General features: G+C 40.7%; 1 protein-coding gene across 28 annotated transcripts in view; it reads left to right on the top strand.

The window, feature by feature from the left end:
• ZNF227 (zinc finger protein 227) overlaps positions 1-18031 on the top strand; it is a 59798-nt gene that overhangs the window by 21615 nt on the left and 20152 nt on the right. For 7 of the 28 annotated variants that reach the window (XM_054674121.2, XM_054674125.2, XM_016936132.4 and 4 more), the window contains one exon: positions 12841-12902. In XM_054674121.2, the coding sequence (XP_054530096.1) occupies positions 12843-12902 (60 nt within the window). In that variant the 5' untranslated portion in view covers positions 12841-12842. Of the gene's footprint in view, positions 1-7351; positions 7810-8114; positions 8291-9448; positions 9566-9658; positions 9789-12840; positions 12903-18031 lie in introns of those variants that run through there. The other 21 variants (XM_016936126.4, XM_063801862.1, XM_054674124.2 and 18 more) reach the window with 15 other exon arrangements.

An 18031-nucleotide genomic window follows, 5' to 3' on the forward strand; every position in this document is an offset into this window, starting at 1 on the left:
TCATAAGTCATTAGGGAAATGGAAATCAAAACAACAATGAGATATTGCTTAGCCACCAGATTGGCTACAGTAAAAAAGATAATAAAAGGGTTGCCAAGGGAGTGGAGAAATTGGAACCCTCATACATTGTTTGTGGGAATGTAAAATGGTGCAATTTATTTGGTAAACAGTCTGGCAGTTTCCCAAGGGTTTAAACATAGAGTTATTATATGACTCAGCATTCCACTCCTAGATATACAACCAAGAGAAATTAAAACTTATGCCTACACATAAGCTTGTACATAAATGTTCAAAACAACATTATTCATAATAGCCAAAAGTAGAAACAATCCAAAATAGCCATTAATGAATAAATAAGATGTGGTGTATTCATCCAATGGCACATTATGTAGCCATGAAAAGAAATGAATAACTGGTTCATGCACCAACATGGATGACCCTTCAACATGTTATGCTAAGTAAAGTTCATTTCAAAAGACCACGTATTGTGTGAGTACACTGACAGAAAATGTTCAAAATATGTACATCTACAGAAAGTAGGTTAGTGATTGCCTAGGGCTGAGGAGTTTGGGAAAAATTGGAAGTGACTGTTAATGGGTATCAGGTATCTTTTTGAGATTATGTAAATGTCCTAAAAATTGATTGCAGTGATAGTTGCAGAACTCTCTGGATATAATAAAATTCATTTAATTGTGCTCTTTAAATGGGTAAACTGTATCCATTATATCTCAATAAAGTTTCTATAAGAAATATCAAAAAATAGCTCTCCCTCTCCCTCTCTCCCTCTCTCCCCTCCCCCTCTCCCCCCTACCTCTCCCCTCCCCCTCTCCCCCTCTCCCTCTCCCTCTCCCCTTTGCATGGTCTCCCTCCCATGCCGAGCTGATCATTGGCTGGACTGTACTGCTGCCATCTCCGCTCACTGCAACCTCCCTGCCTGATTCTCCTGCCTCAGCCTGCCGAGTGCCTGGGATTGCAGGCGCATGCCGCCACGCCTGACTGGTTTTTGTATTTTTTGGTGGAGATGGGGTTTCGCCCTGTTGGCCCACCTCGTCTCTCCAGCTCCTGACCGCGAGTGATCTGCCAGCCTCGGCCTCCCGAGGTGCCGGGATTGCAGACGGAGTCTCGCTCACTCAGTGCTCAATGTTGCCCAGGCTGGAGTGCAGTGGTGTGATCTTGGCTCGCTACAACCTCCACCTTCCAGCCACCTGCCTTGGCCTCCCAAAGTGCCGAGATTGCAGCCTCTGCCTGGCCGCCACCCCGTCTAGGAAGTGAGGAGCGTCTCTGCCTGGCCGCCCATTGTCTGGGATGTGAGGAGCCCCTCTGCCCGGCTGTCATCCCGTCTAGGAAGTAAGGAGCGTCTCTGCCGGGCCGCCCATCCTCTGGGGTGTGGGGAGCGCCTCTGCCCCGCCGCCCCGTCTGGGATGTGAGGAGCGCCTCTGCCCGGCTGCGACCCCGTCTGGGAACTGAGGAGTGTCTCTGCCCCACCGCCACCCTGTCTGGGAGGTGAGGAGCGTCTCTGACCCGCCATCCCGTCTGAGAAGTGAGGAGCCCCTCCGCCCAGCAGCCGCCCCGTCTGGGAAGTGAGGAGCGTCTCCGCCCGGCAGCCGCCCCGTCCGGGAGGTGGGGGGCAGCCCCCGCCCGGCCAGCTGCCCCATCCGGGAGGTGGGGGGCGCCTCTGCCCCGCCGCCCCCTCTGGGAAGTGAGGAGCCCCTCTGCCCGGCCGCCACCCCATCTGGGAGGTGTACCCAACAGCTCATTGAGAACGGGCCATGATGATGATGGCGGTTTTGTCGAATAGAAAGGGGGGAAGTGTGGGGAAAAGAAAGAGAGATCAGGTTGTTACTGTGTCTGTGTGGAAAGAAGTAGACATAGAAGACTCCATTTTGTTCTGTACTAAGAAAAATTCTTCTGCCTTGGGATGCTGTTAATCTATAACCTTGCCCCCAACCCCCTGCTCTCTGAAACATGTGTTGTGTCCATTAAGGGTTAAATGGATTAAGGGCAGTGCAAGATGTGCTTTGTGAAACAGATGCTTGAAGGCAGCATGCTCGTTAAGAGTCATCACCACTCCCTAATCTCAAGTACCCAGGGACACAAACACTGCGGAAGGCGGCAGGGCCCTCTGCCTAGGAAAACCAGAGACCTTTGTTCACATGTTTATCTGCTGACCTTCCCTCCACTATTGTCCTATGACCCTGCCAAATCCCCCTCTGCGAGAAACACCCAAGAATGATCAATAAATACTAAAAAAAAAAAAAATTTTTTTTTAAATTAAAAAAATTTAATAAAAAACAATAAATACATCAAAAAAAAAAGAAATATCAAAAAATACCAAGTAGTAGGTATTGCTGTGTCTCAAATGCATAAGGTATTAATATTCGTGGTATATAATCCAAGTGAACAAGGAAAATATAGCACCCATAACAGAAGAAAAGGGCATAAATATACAGTTTACAGAATAGGCTGTAAAGTATTTTGAAGAAATGCTCAAACTTATTAAAAATCAGAGAAATTTCATTAAAACAGTGAAATACCAGTATGTGTTTAATGGAGTGGCAAGACATAGGATGATGGTTCATGGCAAATGATGGTATGGAAATGGGTGGTTATACAACAAACTGTATTCAGTGCTCATGAGAATGTGGAATGGTTTAACCATTCAGGAGAGCAATATAGCTATTAATATTATTTGTAAATGTGTAAGTATATGACTCTGCTATGAACCAACAACTACACTTATGGATCTGTGTCCTAAATAAATTGTCACACGTTTCTATGAAGATGTATAGTGATGTTCCTAGCATTGTTATTGCCAATGGCAATCCAGGTTTCTGTCATGGAATAGTAAAATATTTTGGGTGTAAACAATTAGTTCTATAAAATAGGTTAATGTATGCTAGAAACATGGATGAATCTTTAAAACATACTGCTGAGTTTTGAAAGTCTTAACATTTATTTTTATGACATAATACCACTTATATAAACTAAAAACGTGCACACACAACCACATCACATGCACGTTGCACAAAACACATACAAAGAGAAACACAACAAACAAAATATGGGGCTGGGGGAGGAAATGAAAGTGTTCCATAGGGAAAAGAAAGGAATAAATAAATAATAAAATTATTTTGACCAAGTTGCTAGATATAAGCTTCAGTACAATTTGATTAGAAGTGGTGATATTCAGCATTTTCTTCCCATTCTCATTCTCAGAGATAAATTTTCAACATTTTGTTAATTGTTGTGTATGTTCATTTTAGTTTTAAGTGGGAATTTATATTTCTTAAATGTATCATCATAATGTTCCTCATAATATTCTCAATATATTTAGTGATGTTCCCTTTTACTTCTGAAACTGGTAATATGTCATTTCTGTCTTTTTTGTTTACTGTCACTGGACTTTGTCAGTTTTATTGTTCTATTTATAGAATGATCATTTTACTTTTTAAGATCCACTCCATTTCGTTTTCTATTTCATGTATTTCCTATTATCTTGATCATTTCTTTCCATCTACCCACTGTGGTTTTGGTATTTGTTTATTGAATTCCTGAGATAAATGTTTTTATTTTTTTGTTCAGCTTTTCTCCTGTTTTAGGACAGATGCTCCTCAACTTACAGTGGGCTCACATTCTGATGAACTTACCTACCGTAAGTTGAAAGTATCCTAAGTTGAAAATGCATTTAATACACCCAATCTACCAAACATCATAGCTTAGGCTAGCCTGCCTTAAAGGTGCTCATGACGTTTATATTAGCCCCCAGTTGGGCAAGGTTTTTTGTTTTGTTTTGTTTTGTTTTGAGAGGGAGTCTCGCTCTCTCGCCCAGGCTGGAGTGCAATGGCTCGATCTTGGCTCACTGCAACCGCTGCCTCGCAGGTTCAGGCGATTCTCTTGCCTCAGCCTCCAGAGTAACTGGGACTACAGGTGTGCGCCACCACGCCCAACTAATTTTCATAGTTTTAGTAGAGACAGGGTTTTGCCATATTGTCCAGGGTGGTCTCAAACTCCTGACCTCAGGTGGTCCAAGGGCAATGTTATCTAGCAAAAAGAAGCTTATTTCATAATAAAGTGTTGAATATCATATAATTTATTGAATAGGTATTGAAAGGGAAAAACAGAAGGGTTGTATAGGTACCGTACTGAATGTGTATTGCTTTCACACCATCATGAAGTCAAAAAATCTTAAGTGAACCATTGTTAACTCCAGGACCTGTATATGATTTCAAGGCTTTCTGTTTCTCCTTCTAATCATGTATTAAAAGCTCTCCTGTTTATCAGTGTTTTTCTCCTTATAAGTCTGTCAATCAATTTTTCTTTATAAAGTTTGCTTTACATTATGTAAGGCTGTTATAGTTGATAGAAATTTTTCATTACTATGAAGTGTTTCTTTGTATATCTTAAAATGTTCTTTTCTTCAAGGACTATTGTACTTTGTCCAATATTAATATATTTTAAAATTAGAGAAAGAATATGAGGCCTAGGACGACAGTCTCTTTCTCTATTAGAATATTTTTATTTGTTTATGTCAGGTACCTGCAAACAGTAACAGAAAAGGTTTACTTTAATCTATTTTCAGGTACGAATGTGATTTCAAGTTTTGCTTCAGTCCCCTAGTGAAGATGATCTATTTGCCCTTTATCTTTACTCCTGTAGTGCAGCTCTTTGGGTTTTACTAGGTACCCTTCTCCCGATCCCCAACTTCTTCCCCGAGGCCCTTGAACAACAGAATCGGTAGGTACCACCAAGACAGACACTTCCACTCTAAAATTGCAAATCTTGGCTAAGATTTGCTCTGGCTTTCTAGGATACCCGGAAGCTCAGGTTACTCGGAAGTATTTCCGCTCCAAGGAGCGGAACTATGGCCGTTTTCCCCGTGGGGCATTCTGGGAAGTGTAGTCAGGGGTCCGCGTAGCCTGGGGCACTTCCGCTTTTGGATGGCGGTGCTAGGGAATTGTGGGAAGTGATCCAGGGTTTCTCTTTAGTTGCTGGGAAGGCTCTTTCCCTCCAGGAGGGCTCAAGGAGACAAGTGTTTGGATCCGCTGGGACCCTCCAAGTTTTCTCAGCCTCGTCAGGGAGCAAGCGGGGTCCTGGCCCTCGTCTGGAGGAGGACTACAGAAGCTGTGGCCAGCTGGGAGGCTGGAGTTGGGAGCAGTTTGTGTTCTTTCCTCTCGGCTGAGCCTCACGTTTGGAGCAGTTCTTGCGTCCCCGGGTTGGGAGCATAATCAAAAGTTGATGCGTGGTTATTGATAATATTTTAGTGATCAAAGCAAATTTTTGTAGAAACCTTCCATCCATAATTTATGTGTCCTGTGTTTATCCCCTGAGGTTAACATTTGCTAACTTTTTATAGAGTAGTCATGAATCAGGCAGAATTTCCAGTGTTTTACGTGTATTTATTCATTTGTACTTGATATCAACCCTATTATAGTCTCCATTTTACAAATGAAGAAAAAGGGGACAGAAGAAATGGAAGCACTAGTATTTTAATCTAGGTAGCTTTATACTAAGGCTGTAATATTAGCTACTACACACTACTTTTATTAGTCTTCAAGGCAAGAACCCACAGTAAGTCTTATTAGAGCAGGGAATATTTAAGCTATGGATGAAGACTGTCACCCAGGAGGGAAAAGAGTAGCAGGTTATGACAGAAGGAACACCAAATACAAAGAATTAGAGGCTTTTTATAGGAGTACAAGTAATCCACTATGGCTGGACATGTAGAGTGGAAAGTGGATTCCAAGAGAGAAACAGCATCTGGAAAATTCCTGTTTGTGCGACTTGTTAAAGCATTTGAACCTTCTCTTAAGGGCACTGGATAGACATGCAGGTGAAAATAATCAGATTTCCATCTGAGGAGATATACTTAACCTCTCTCTGCCTCTGGATCCCAAAGAGTAAACTAGAGGACATTACATTATTTGTTTTAAAAAAGTTGTGAAAATGGGCTAAGTGCGGTGGCTCATGCCTGTAATCCTAGCACTTTGGGAGGCCGGGGCGGGTGGATCACCTGAGGTCAGGAATTCGAGACTAGCCTGGCCAAGATGGCAAAACCCCGTCTCTACTAAAAATACAAAAATTAGCTGGGCGTGGTGGGGAGGGGGGGTGCCTATAACCCCAGCGACTTGGGAGGCTGAGGCAGGAGACTTGCTTGAACGCTGTGTGAGGGCGGAGGTTGCAATGAGCCGAGATCATGCCACTTCACTCCAGCCTGGGCAAAAGAGCCAAACTCCGTCTAACAACAACAACAACAACAAAACAAAACAAAACAAAAAAAAAAAAGAAAAAAGTTGTGAAAATGTAGTGAGGGTCCCATAGTCTGAATAGTTTGAACTAGTTCCTGGCACATACTTGGTTCTTTATAAGAGATAGTTGTATATAACAGAATAAAGAATATATATTTAGTAAATGAGAACTGCAAACATGTACTGTAGTGGATATGTGGATATTTTTAGGTATTGCTCTCTTCTTTCAACCCTCAATTCTTGGAAACATCAATTCCATTATACATTTAAGCAAATAAAGATCAAGGTTTAAACACTGAAGTAATAAATTTGTTCATCTTTCAAATTCAGAAACTCCTTGAGGAATGATTACAGAGGCCCTAGTTGCTTTGTGGAGTTGATCTACCATATGCCAAAGCTTGTGTTTTCTATGTCTAGCTATCCTCAGTAAGCAAGTTGTTCTGAATTATATGACTGTGCTATTAAGAAAAGTGGAAATCCATAATATATTCTGCCTTCGTTGCATTTTTTGATTGCTCTTTCATTCTTTTAGAATCTAAAGAGTAGTTTTTCTAGTCGATCCTGTTAAATGTAAAAACTTAAAGGGTTTCCTCTGCCTTTTTTTTTTTTTTTTTTTTGGAAGTGGTGGGTATAATTCTATTAGTACAGGATCACATGATCTGTTTCTTATAATCGTTTTTTTTTTCTTTTTCTTTTTGTTTGAGACAGAGTCTCACTCTGTCGCCCAGGCTGGAGTGCAGTGGCACGATCTTGGCTCACTGCACCCTCCAGGGTTCAAGCGATTCTTCTGCCTCAGCCTCCCAAGTAGCTGGGACTACAGGCGCGCGCCACCACGCCCGGCTAATTTTTATATTTTTAGTAGAGACGGGGCTTCATCATATTGGCCAGGCTGGTCTGGAACTCCTGACCTCGTGATCCGCCCGCCTCGGCCTCCCAAAGTGCTGGGAGTCTTTTTTTATTTTAGGGCTCCAATTCTTCACATATTTGCTGTTACTTTTTGTTAATAAGAAAAACCTAAATTCCACTGACATCAGAGAACTGCTTCAGCCTGGCTAAACAGCAATAAGCCGTGAAGGGGATTCTGGATGTTGTAGTCCGGGAGCTCCGAGAATTTTGTCACACTCTCCGTAGCCCTCTCTCACTCGCTCGCTCCGTTTTTTTTCTTTTTTGTTTGTTTGTTTTTTTTTTTTTTCAAGCGCGAAGAGGGCGGCACCTGGATGGTTTTTCCTTCTGGAAGTTCTGGGAAACGTATTCCAGAACTCTGTCCGGAAACAATTGGGCCCTAGGAGCGCGGGCCTTCTGGGAAGGGTAGTTCAGGAGCTCTGGGCAGGCAGAGCCACTTCCGCCCCGGAAAGCGAGGCCGCCACCATCTTTTGGGTCCGGGAGGTGAGTCAACCCTGCACCCCCACGACCCCTCTTGAACCTTTTCAGCCTGTGCTTGGGAATAGGCGCTCCCCAGCCATCAGTCTTGGGATGGAGAGGTCGCGGCCGCGGCGGAGGCCGAGAGGCCGAGGGCGGGAAGTTTGCTCGCCTCCCGCACTTGGCAAGCAGCGCCGCTACTTCTGTGGGTATAATAAACAGCGAGTTACCTATGATCCGCGCTCCTGTTTCCTCATCTTTAAAATAGCAATAAAGATAGTCGTTACTGTGTAGGGTTGTAATTAGAATTAAACAAGATAATACGGGTCAAACCTTAGAACAGTGGTGGCACCTGATACTGGGTTGGCTCCTGCTATTGATACAGTGATTCCCTCACAAGCGCCCTTGTTACTGGAAGCTCCAGTGAAGAGAGAAGAAAGGTCAGGGCTTTATGCCGTGGCCTTTCTGTCATATCCTTCAGGAGACCGAGCTCTTCCCGAACTTTTACAGGTCTTTTTTTTAGGAAGGATTGAGTCATCGGGCTCCAATGCGTGGGGATGTTTACCGCCGTTTATCCGGGATAGAGACTCCATCGTGCTAACTGACAGTATCCTTTTATTCACCGCCTCCGAATTTGCAAAGAGGAGGAAGGAGGGACTTCTTGGCTTCTCCCAGCATAGCCCCAGGTACCTGCTCTTGAACGCACTTTGTTGTTCCATTTTCTGTCCTTTCAGTTAGTCAAGTTTCCGTCACTCAGTAAGTTACTACTGAAAAATGATGAAATATTTGTTGAATAAATGTGAGAGTGGGTAGGAAAACTACTTGGAAATGAGTATTACCAATAACATCTTACCACTTTGATTTTAAGGCGTTCGTCTGTGGACCATAGCTATTGATGAAGTAGGTCTTGTTATTATGTTATGAGGAAATTAGGCAGAGCTTATGTTATTAAATACTTCCCCGAAGTTATTCAACTGATAGTAAGAGGTGGATTTGGGATTGAACCCAAGCATTCCTTTTCAGACTGTGTGATCTTTTTTGTTTGTTTTTGTTTCTTTGGTTTTTGTTGTTATTTTCTATTCCTTTTTCTGAGTCTGTGGTCTTAATCTCAATGATACAGTCGTCTTCAGTTATCTTAAATAGTAATCCATATGGCTACCGGTGAGTCGTTGGAAATCAGCCTTGGGAATGTAGGTATGGATTTTACTGTGGAAGACCTCAAAAACTGCACTGATGAATTTTGAATTTTTTAGAAAAATCCTACAACATCTCACTTACTTAATTTCATTCCATGTCAAAATATGTCATATTCTGGTTATAGAAGTAATGAATGCTCATTATAGAGATGCACTATCCAATCCAGTAGCTATAAGCCATGTGTGCCCTAGGCGCACTTGAAATGTGTCTAGTCCAAATTTAGATGTGCTTTAAGTGTTAAATACACACTGGATTTCAAAAACTTTGTACAAAAAATGTAAGATGGCTCATTGATAATTTTTTGTATTATATGTCAAAATGGTAATATTTTGGATACATTGGCTTAAATTATGTGGTTGAAATTAACTTCACCTATTTTTGTTTTTGTTTTTTTGCCTTTTTTATATGTCACTGCTAGAAAATTTAAAATTACTTATGTGTGTCAGTATATTTCTATTGGACAGCGATGTTATATTCAGAAAACTTAAATTACTTATAATAAAACTGCTAACACTTTAATGTGTTTCCCTTTAGTATATGCTATGGATGTTTCTCAAAACAGGTTTGGTATTCTGTGTAGTAGTTTTTTTCTTAATATATTATGAAAATTTTCTTTTCTTTTTTTTTCTTTTTTTTGTGAGACGGAGATTCACTCTTGTTGCCCAGGCTGGAGTGCAATGGCGTGATCTCAGCTCACTGCAACCTCCACCTCCCAGGTTCAAGTGATTCTCCTGCATCAACCTCCCGAGTAACTGGGATTACAGGTGTGCGCCATCACTCCCAGCTAATTTTTGTATTTTTAGTAGAGACGGGGTTTCACCATGTTACCCAGGCTAATCTTGAACTCTTGACCTCAGGTGACCGCCCACCTCGGCCTCCCAAAGTGCTGGGATTACCGGCGTGAGCCACTGTGCCCAGCCGAAAAATTTCAAGCATATTCAACTGTCAAAAGAGTGGTGCAGTGAATTCCACGTAACCAACACTCAGGTTCAACATTTGCTGCAGACCATCTCCTCCTCCTTCCACCCCACTTTTTTTTTTTTTTTTTAAATTAGAGTGTCTTAAAGCAGGAGTCCCAACTCCTGGGCAGCGGACCTGGTACTAGTCTGTGGCCTGTTAGGAACCTGACGGCACAGAAGGAGGTGATTGGAGGGGTACCGCCTGAGCTCTGCCTCCTGCCAGATCAGCAGGGGCATTAGATTCTCATAGGAGGGACTGCACATGTGAAGGATTTAGGTTGTGCGCTCCTTATGAGAATGTAACTAAAGCCTCATGATTTGAGGTGGAACCTATCATCCCCAAACCATCTCCCCCGCCCCCATCCGTGGAAAAATTATCTTCCGTGAAACTGGTCCCTGGTGCCAAAAAGGCTGCAGATGGTTGTCTTAAAGCATACGCCAGACATCAGGTCAGTTTTTTGTTTTTTTTTTTGAAACGGAGTCTCGCCTGTCGCCCAGACTGGAGTGCAGTGGCGCCATCTCGGTTCACTGCAGCCTCTGCCTCCCGGGTTCAAGCGATTCTCCTGCCTCAGCCTCCCGAGTAGCTGAGGTCAGTTTTTTTTTTTTATTTTCTACCATGACCTCTGAAACTGAAGCTGTAATTTGCCATTTGCTCAGTACAGTATATCTTTTTTTTGTTCTTTTTCTTTCAAACTTTTTTGTCATTATGTTTTCGTAGTGTCTTTTAGAATATATATGTATAATTTTTTTTTTTTTAGTGCAGTCTGGGATAATTTGCTTTTACTGTCTGTGTGTATATTTTGTTCTCCTTTCTTGTCTTTTTTTGTTCAGTTTATTCCCTTTTATTTGTGCTCAACTGGTCTGGAGTTTATATGGTTTTGTGTCATTCTTCTAACTTTAAAAATATTCTCTTTCTTAGCAAATACTAAACTTAATCAGCATGTGTTCTTATTCTGAAGAATATTGAGACTAAAAAAAATCTGAAAGAAGATGGGGCCAGGTGTGGTGGCTCATGCCTGTAATCCCAGCACTTTGGGAGGCCTAGGCGGGTGGATCACCTGAAGTCAGGAGTTTGAGACCAGCCTGGCCAGCATGATGAAACCCCGTCTGTACTAAAAACACAAAAATTAGCCAGACGTGGTGGTGCGTACCTGTAATCCCAGCTACTCAGGAGGCTGAGGTGGGAGAATCGCTTGAACCTGGGAGGCAGAGGTTGCAGTGAGCTGAGATTGTGCCATTGCACTCCAGCCTGGGTGACAAGAGCGAAACTCTCTCTCTAAAAAAAAAAAAAAAAAAGATGTACCTTTAAAAAAAAAAAAAAAAAAGGCTATGTTTTTATAGGTCTACTTTTTATTATAACCACCCTCAAAATTTGTCATTATAGTTCTTTGGCTTTTTTTAAACAAAGATTATTATATTACCAATATAGTCACAAATGTTTTCTTACCATTGCTTTTTGCAGTCCATCTTTTAGGGTTCACATGGTTATAAATTCTCTTCATTTTTTTTTTCAGCTAAAATATTGTTTCTTTCTCATGTAAATAATCATCTAGTTGAACATAGAATTCAGGTTGACAGTTTCTTTATTTTGGAGGTAATATTCATTTGTTTTAAATCTCCATTCTGTTACCCTATTTCTGTCAATCTAATTGTTATTTCTTTTAGGTCAACTATATTTTCTTTCTAGGAGCTTTAAGGTTATTGTTGTTTCCAGTTCTTTATGTTCGTTTAGTCTTTTGCATTTCTGAGTTTTACTGTGATTTGTTTAGGGTATGTTTATTTTTATTTATACTGTTTAGAATTTCTATATGCGAACTTGTATCTTTTACCAATTGTGTGAAATTCTCAGCAATTGCATCTTGAAATTAAAACCTCTCAGTCATTCCCTCCATCCTGCCTTCTCTTCTCCCATTCCTGTTAGACAAATACGGAAGCCTCTCAATTTATCTTTCATGTTTCTTGATTTTTCGTTTGTGTCTTTATCTTTCTCTTTGCTGTGTGTTTTTCTCTGTGCACATAAAATAAAAGAGATGTACCAATGATCGTTTCCAGGCTTCATGAAGTAAATTGACCCAGAATGATACGTTTTAGAAAACTGATAACAGTGTCAGTAAAATACTACTAGCTGGGCAACAAATTACTAAAAAGAAACCTTAAGTCAGATTTCGGCTTTTCAGAAATTAAAGGTGACTTTCATAGGAGAGCAATATTTGCAAGGCAAGTGTGTGATGCAAAGTATCATCTGCTTTTTTTTTTTTTTTTTTTTTTTTGAGACAGAGTCTCACTGTGTCATCCAGGTTGGAGTTCATTGGCGTGATCTTGGCTCACTATAACCTCCACCTTCCAGGTTCTAGCAATTCTCATGCCTCAGCCTCCCAAGTAGCTGGGATTACAGACCCGCACCACCACGCCTGGCTAATTTTTTTTATTTTTGGTAGAGATGAGGTTTTGCCGTGTTGGCCAGGCTGGTCTCAAACTTCTGACCTTATGTGATCCTCCCTCCTTGGCCTCCTAAAGTGCTGGGATTACAAGCATGAGCCACTGTGCCAGGCCTGGCTAAACAGCAAGAAGCCATGAAGAAGCTTTTTTGTAACTATAAGAGAAAGGGACTCCTGGTTCTTAGAACTCTCCATCTACTTATTTAATCCTTGGAAAAACCCTATGAGGGAGGTACAATTTATGATTCTTACCATATCCTCATTGTACACATAACAGAAGTGAGGCACAGAGAGGGTTTTTAATATCCCCAAGGTTACACAGCTGGTAAGTATCATTTCTAGGAATTAAACCCAGATACTTGACTTGAGAGCCCTCATATGTTGTTACATTGCCTCTTGTTTCCTGCTGTCTCTGCCATCAGAAATCCTTGTAGCAAGGATGCTGCACTTGTGCAGACTGTTCACTGCCCAATGGCACTGAACTATCATACCATTTAGTAGCTGGAATACAGTCCATGTTCTGCTTACCAAGCTGTATGTGGCTATACCTGTCTGAATGTAGGGCTATTTCTCTAATTTCCTCATATGTACACATGGGCTAACAGCAGGCTTGTGTCTCATGGCGTCTTTGGTCTCCCCCAGTTATGCCATCTCAGAACTATGACCTTCCCCAGAAGAAGCAGGAGAAAATGACCAAGTTTCAGGTAAGTAAAGGATTCCTTGCTGTCTTTTAAAATGTGATTTATTTCTCAAAGATTACAGATTTATTTTTTCTCTTTCTTGGAAAGGTTAGTGGGAAACAGATATTCAGGACATGCGGTATGCTGACATGTATGTGTTTTTTTGTTTTAGTTTATCACCTTTACTATTTTACAAAACAGTGTTTGAAAAAATAATAGAAGCTTTAATCAAAAATAATCTATGCTACTACCCTGCTTACGAACTAGCTTTTTTCATTTTCCCATGTTCCTTTTTCATACACATTTTGCAATACTTGAGTAGATGAAATTTTCAATTGTGCATTCTCCACTTAATTGCATCACCTGCATTGTAAGTGAGTACATCATATGCCATTGAATTGCAGTGCCCTTAAAAAACAACAAAAACTATTTCTTATTTAGCCTTTCAGAAATTCAGAAATTTTAAGAATTTTACTACTTTAAAGTAAATCCAGTGACTTTTTTCCCTACATATAAAAACAATTCCTTCAAAAGAAATTCTGGTGGAATTCAATATTATTTGTCCTTAAAGTTTTAGGAACTCTGCATTGAAGAGGTTTATGTCTCAGTTTCATGTCAGTTCCCTCAGGTGTTTTGTAAACAGAACATCTAAAGAATGACATGGTGTAATTTTATTAGATGCTTTCAGAGAAGAAGAGCTATATATTTTTCCTGTTTATGTTTTTATCACTCATTTATTTCTTGTATGAATTTATTTCATCAAAGTAACTACATGTACATAAGGTCTAGTAGTACTTAGATGTCTTGCCAGCCCTTTCCATCTGTCATTGCATTTTTCAGATGTGAGGATGGAGATGATTTATTTGCATTTTAAATATGAAGAAACAGGTTATGGGAACATTTTATAGCTGCCCCAGATTTCCCAGGTAGCTGACTCACTGGACACTGAAGCTTCCAACTATTAGGAATATCTGGCATTCTATTTTCATGTAAAGGCAGACAGAACAAAAGAGTTTTCCATTCACAGAGATGAGCACATATGATAGAAGTACCTGATGTTACCTTTTTATTCTTTCTTTTGAGACAGAGTTTCATTCTTGTCACCTAGGCCGGAGTGCAATGGCATGTTCTTAGCTCACTGCAACCTCTGCCTCCCAGGTTCAAGCGATTCTCCTGCCTCAGCCTCCCAAGTAGCTGGGATTACAGGCATGTACCAGCACGCCTGGCTAATTTTGTATTTTTATTAGAGACGGGGTTTCACCACGTTGGCCAGGCTGGTCTTCAACTCCTGACCTCAGGTGATCCACCCACTTCGGCCTCCCAAAGTACTGGGATTATAGGCGTGAACCAGTGCACCTGGCCCTGATATTACCTTTTGGAGGATAGACCCCAACAATGCCCCTCATCCAGTTTCCATCTCAATTACTGTCTCTTCTCTAGTTTTGTCTCTTAGTCATTCCATGAACGTAGATGCTCAAGCACAGTTTTTATGTAAGTGTTTTAAATTTCCCTACAGCAAAAGCTATCAGGTATGATGGTGTAAGAGACAGCAGCAAACCGGTGGCACATGCTTAAACATTAGGTAAAGGTCTAATAGCTTAAATTCCTGTTAAGATTAGTAATATAGAGAAAATTCCAACTGGAATATGAGCAAAAGAAATGAATAGGAGTGTCATAAAGAAAATTATGAAAAAATCTTCACTAATAATTTAAATGTGTGAAAATGTTAATAAAATAGCTTTCTATTTATATATTGGTTTTACTTATATTGTCAATGACTTTTTTAGAAAAAGGAACTGAGTCCTATTTAGCCAGGGTCTAGAGATTCAGGAATGCTTGTACTGTTGCATGAAGAGTGAACTGGGAAAACCTTTGGAGAGGAAAATCTGCCATTACGCTTTCAAAACTTTTTTTTTTTGGATGTTTTCTTTTATTCATTTATTTATTTTTTATTTTATTATTATTATACTTTAAGTTTTAGGGTACATGTGCACAATGTGCAGGTTTGTTACATATGTATATATGTGTCATGTTGGTGTGCTGCACCCATTAACTCGTCATTTAGCATTAGGTATATCTCCTAATGCTATCCCTCCCCACTCCCCCCACCCCACAACAGTCCCCGGAGTGTGATGTTCCCCTTCCTGTGTCCACGTGTTCTCATTGTTCAATTCCTACCTATGAGTGAGAACATGCAGCGTTTGGTTTTTTGTCCTTGCGATAGTTTGCTGAGAATGATGGTTTCCAGTTTCATCCATGTCCCTACAAAGGACATGAACTCATCCTTTTTTATGGCTGCATAGTATTACATGGTGTATATGTGCCACATTTTCTTAATCCATCTATCGTTGTTGGACATTTGGGTTGGTTCGAAGTCTTTGCTATTGTGAATAGTGCCAGAATTAACATATGTGTGCATGTGTCTTTATAGCAGCATGATTTATAATCCTTTGGGTATATACCCAGTAATGGGATGGCTGGGTCAAATGGTATTTCTAGTTCTAGATCCCTGAGGAATTGCCACACTGACTTCCACAATGGTTGAACTAGTTTACAGTCCCACCAACAGTGTAAAAGTGTTCCTATTTCTCCACATCCTCTCCAGCACCTGTTGTTTCCTTTTAACTTTAAAAAAATTTTAATAGAAAAAAAATGCCCAGATAAAGATACCGATCACAGTATCCACATCTATACAATGATTGACCCAGCTGTGGCCCTCCCCTCTCACCCAGCCCCATGTGGCTTCCTTTGAAACTGCAGACTGGAGATGACAGTGGTGAATTCTAGTCCTACTCACTGGATATCAGCATTTCTTTTTTTTTAAATTTTATTATTATTAAACTAAGTTTTAGGGTACATGTGCACAATGTGCAGGTTAGTTACATATGTATACATGTGCCATGCTGGTGTGCTGCACCCATTAACTTGTCATTTAGCATTAGGTATATCTGCTAATGCTATCCCTCCCGCCTCCCCCCACCCCACAACAGTCCCCAGAGTGTGATGTTCCCCTTCCTGTGTCCATGTGTTCTCATTGTTTAGTTCCCACCTATGAGTGAGAACATGTGGTGTTTGGTTTTTCGTCCTTGCGATAGTACTGAGAATGATGATTTCCAATTTCATCCATGTCCCTACAGAGGACATGAACTCATCCTTTTTTATGGCTGCATAGTATTCCATGGTGTATATGTGCCACATTTTCTTAATCCAGTCTATAATTGTTGGACATTTGGGTTGGTTCCAAGTCTTTGCTATTGTGAATAGTGCTGCAATAAACATACGTGTGCATGTGTCTTTATAGCAGCATGATTTATAATCCGTTGGGTATATACCCAGTAGCCATAAAAAATGATGAGTTCATGTCCTTTTTAGGGACATGAACATACATGTGCATGTGTCTTCATAGCAGCATGATTTATAGTCCTTTGGGTATATACCCAGTAATGGGATGGCTGGGTCAAATGGTATTTCTAGTTCTAGATCCCTGAGGAATCGCCACACTGACTTCCACAATGGTTGAACTAGTTTACAGTCGCACCAGCAGTGTAAAAGTGTTCCTGTTTCTCCACATCCTCTCCAGCACCTGTTGTTTCCTGACTTTTTAATGGTTGCCATTCTAACTGGTGTGAGATGGTATCTCATTGTGGTTTTGATTTGCATTTCCCTGATGGCCAGTGATGGTGAGCATTTTTTCATGTGTTTTTTGGCTGCATAAATGTCTTCTTTTGAGAAGTGTCTGTTCATGTCCTTCGCCCACTTTTTGATGGGGTTGTTTGTTTTTTTCTTGTAAATTTGTTTGAGTTCATTGTAGATTCTGGATATTAGCCCTTTGTCAGATGAGTAGGTTGCAAAAATTTTCTCCCATTTTGTAGGTTGCCTGTTCACTCTGATGGTAGTTTCTTTTGCTGTGCAGAAGCTCTTTAGTTTAATTAGATCCCATTTGTCAATTTTGGCTTTTGTTGCCATTGCTTTTAGTGTTTTAGACATGAAGTCCTTGCCCATGCCTATGTCCTGAATGGTAATGCCTAGGTTTTCTTCTAGGGTTTTTATGGTTTTAGGTCTAACGTTTAAGTCTTTAATCCATCTTGAATTAATTTTTGTATAAAGTATAAGGAAGGGATCCAGTTTCAGCTTTCTACATATGGCTAGCCAGTTTTCCCAGCATCATTTATTAAATAGGGAATCCTTTCCCCATTGCTTGTTTTTCTCAGGTTTGTCAAAGATCAGATAGTTGTAGATATGTGGCATTATTTCTGAGGGCTCTGTTCTGTTCCATTGATCTATATCTCTGTTTTGGTACCAGTACCATGCTGTTTTGGTTACTGTAGCCTTGTAGTATAGTTTGAAGTCAGGTAGCGTGATGCCTCCAGCTTTGTTCTTTTGGCCTAGGATTGACTTGGCGATGCGGGCTCTTTTTTGGTTCCATATGAACTTTACAGTAGTTTTTTCCTATTCTGTGAAGAAAGTCATTGGTAGCTTGATGGGGATGGCATTGAATCTATAAATTACCTTGGGCAGTATGGCCATTTTCACAATATTGATTCTTCCTACCCATGAGCATGGAATGTTCTTCCATTTGTTTGTATCCTCTTTTATTTCATCGAGCAGTGGTTTGTACTTCTCCTTGAAGAGGTCCTTCACATCCCTTGTAAGTTGGATTCCTAGGTATTTTATTCTCTTTGAAGCAATTGTGAATGGGAGTTCACTCATGATTTGGCTCTCTGTTTGTCTGTTATTGGTGTATAAGAATGCTTGTGATTTTTGTACATTGACTTTGTATCCTGAGACTTTGCTGAAGTTGCTTATCAGCTTAAGGAGATTTTGGGCTGAGACAATGGGGTTTTCTAGATATACAATCATGTCATCTGCAAACAGGGACAATTTGACTTCCTCTTTTCCTAATTGAATACCCTTTATTTCCTACTCCTGCCTGATTGCCCTGGCCAGAACTTCCAACACTATGTTGAATAGGAGTGGTGAGAGAGGGCATCCCTGTCTTGTGCCAGTTTTCAAAGGGAATGCTTCCAGTTTTTGCCCATTCAGTATGATATTGGCTGTGGGTTTGTCATAGATAGCTCTTATTATTTTGAGATATGTCCCATCAATACCTAATTTATTGAGAGTTTTTAGCATGAAGGGTTGTTGAATTTTGT

Source organism: Pan troglodytes, chromosome 20, assembly GCF_028858775.2.
Source record: "Pan troglodytes isolate AG18354 chromosome 20, NHGRI_mPanTro3-v2.0_pri, whole genome shotgun sequence".
Lineage (NCBI taxonomy): Eukaryota > Metazoa > Chordata > Mammalia > Primates > Hominidae > Pan > Pan troglodytes.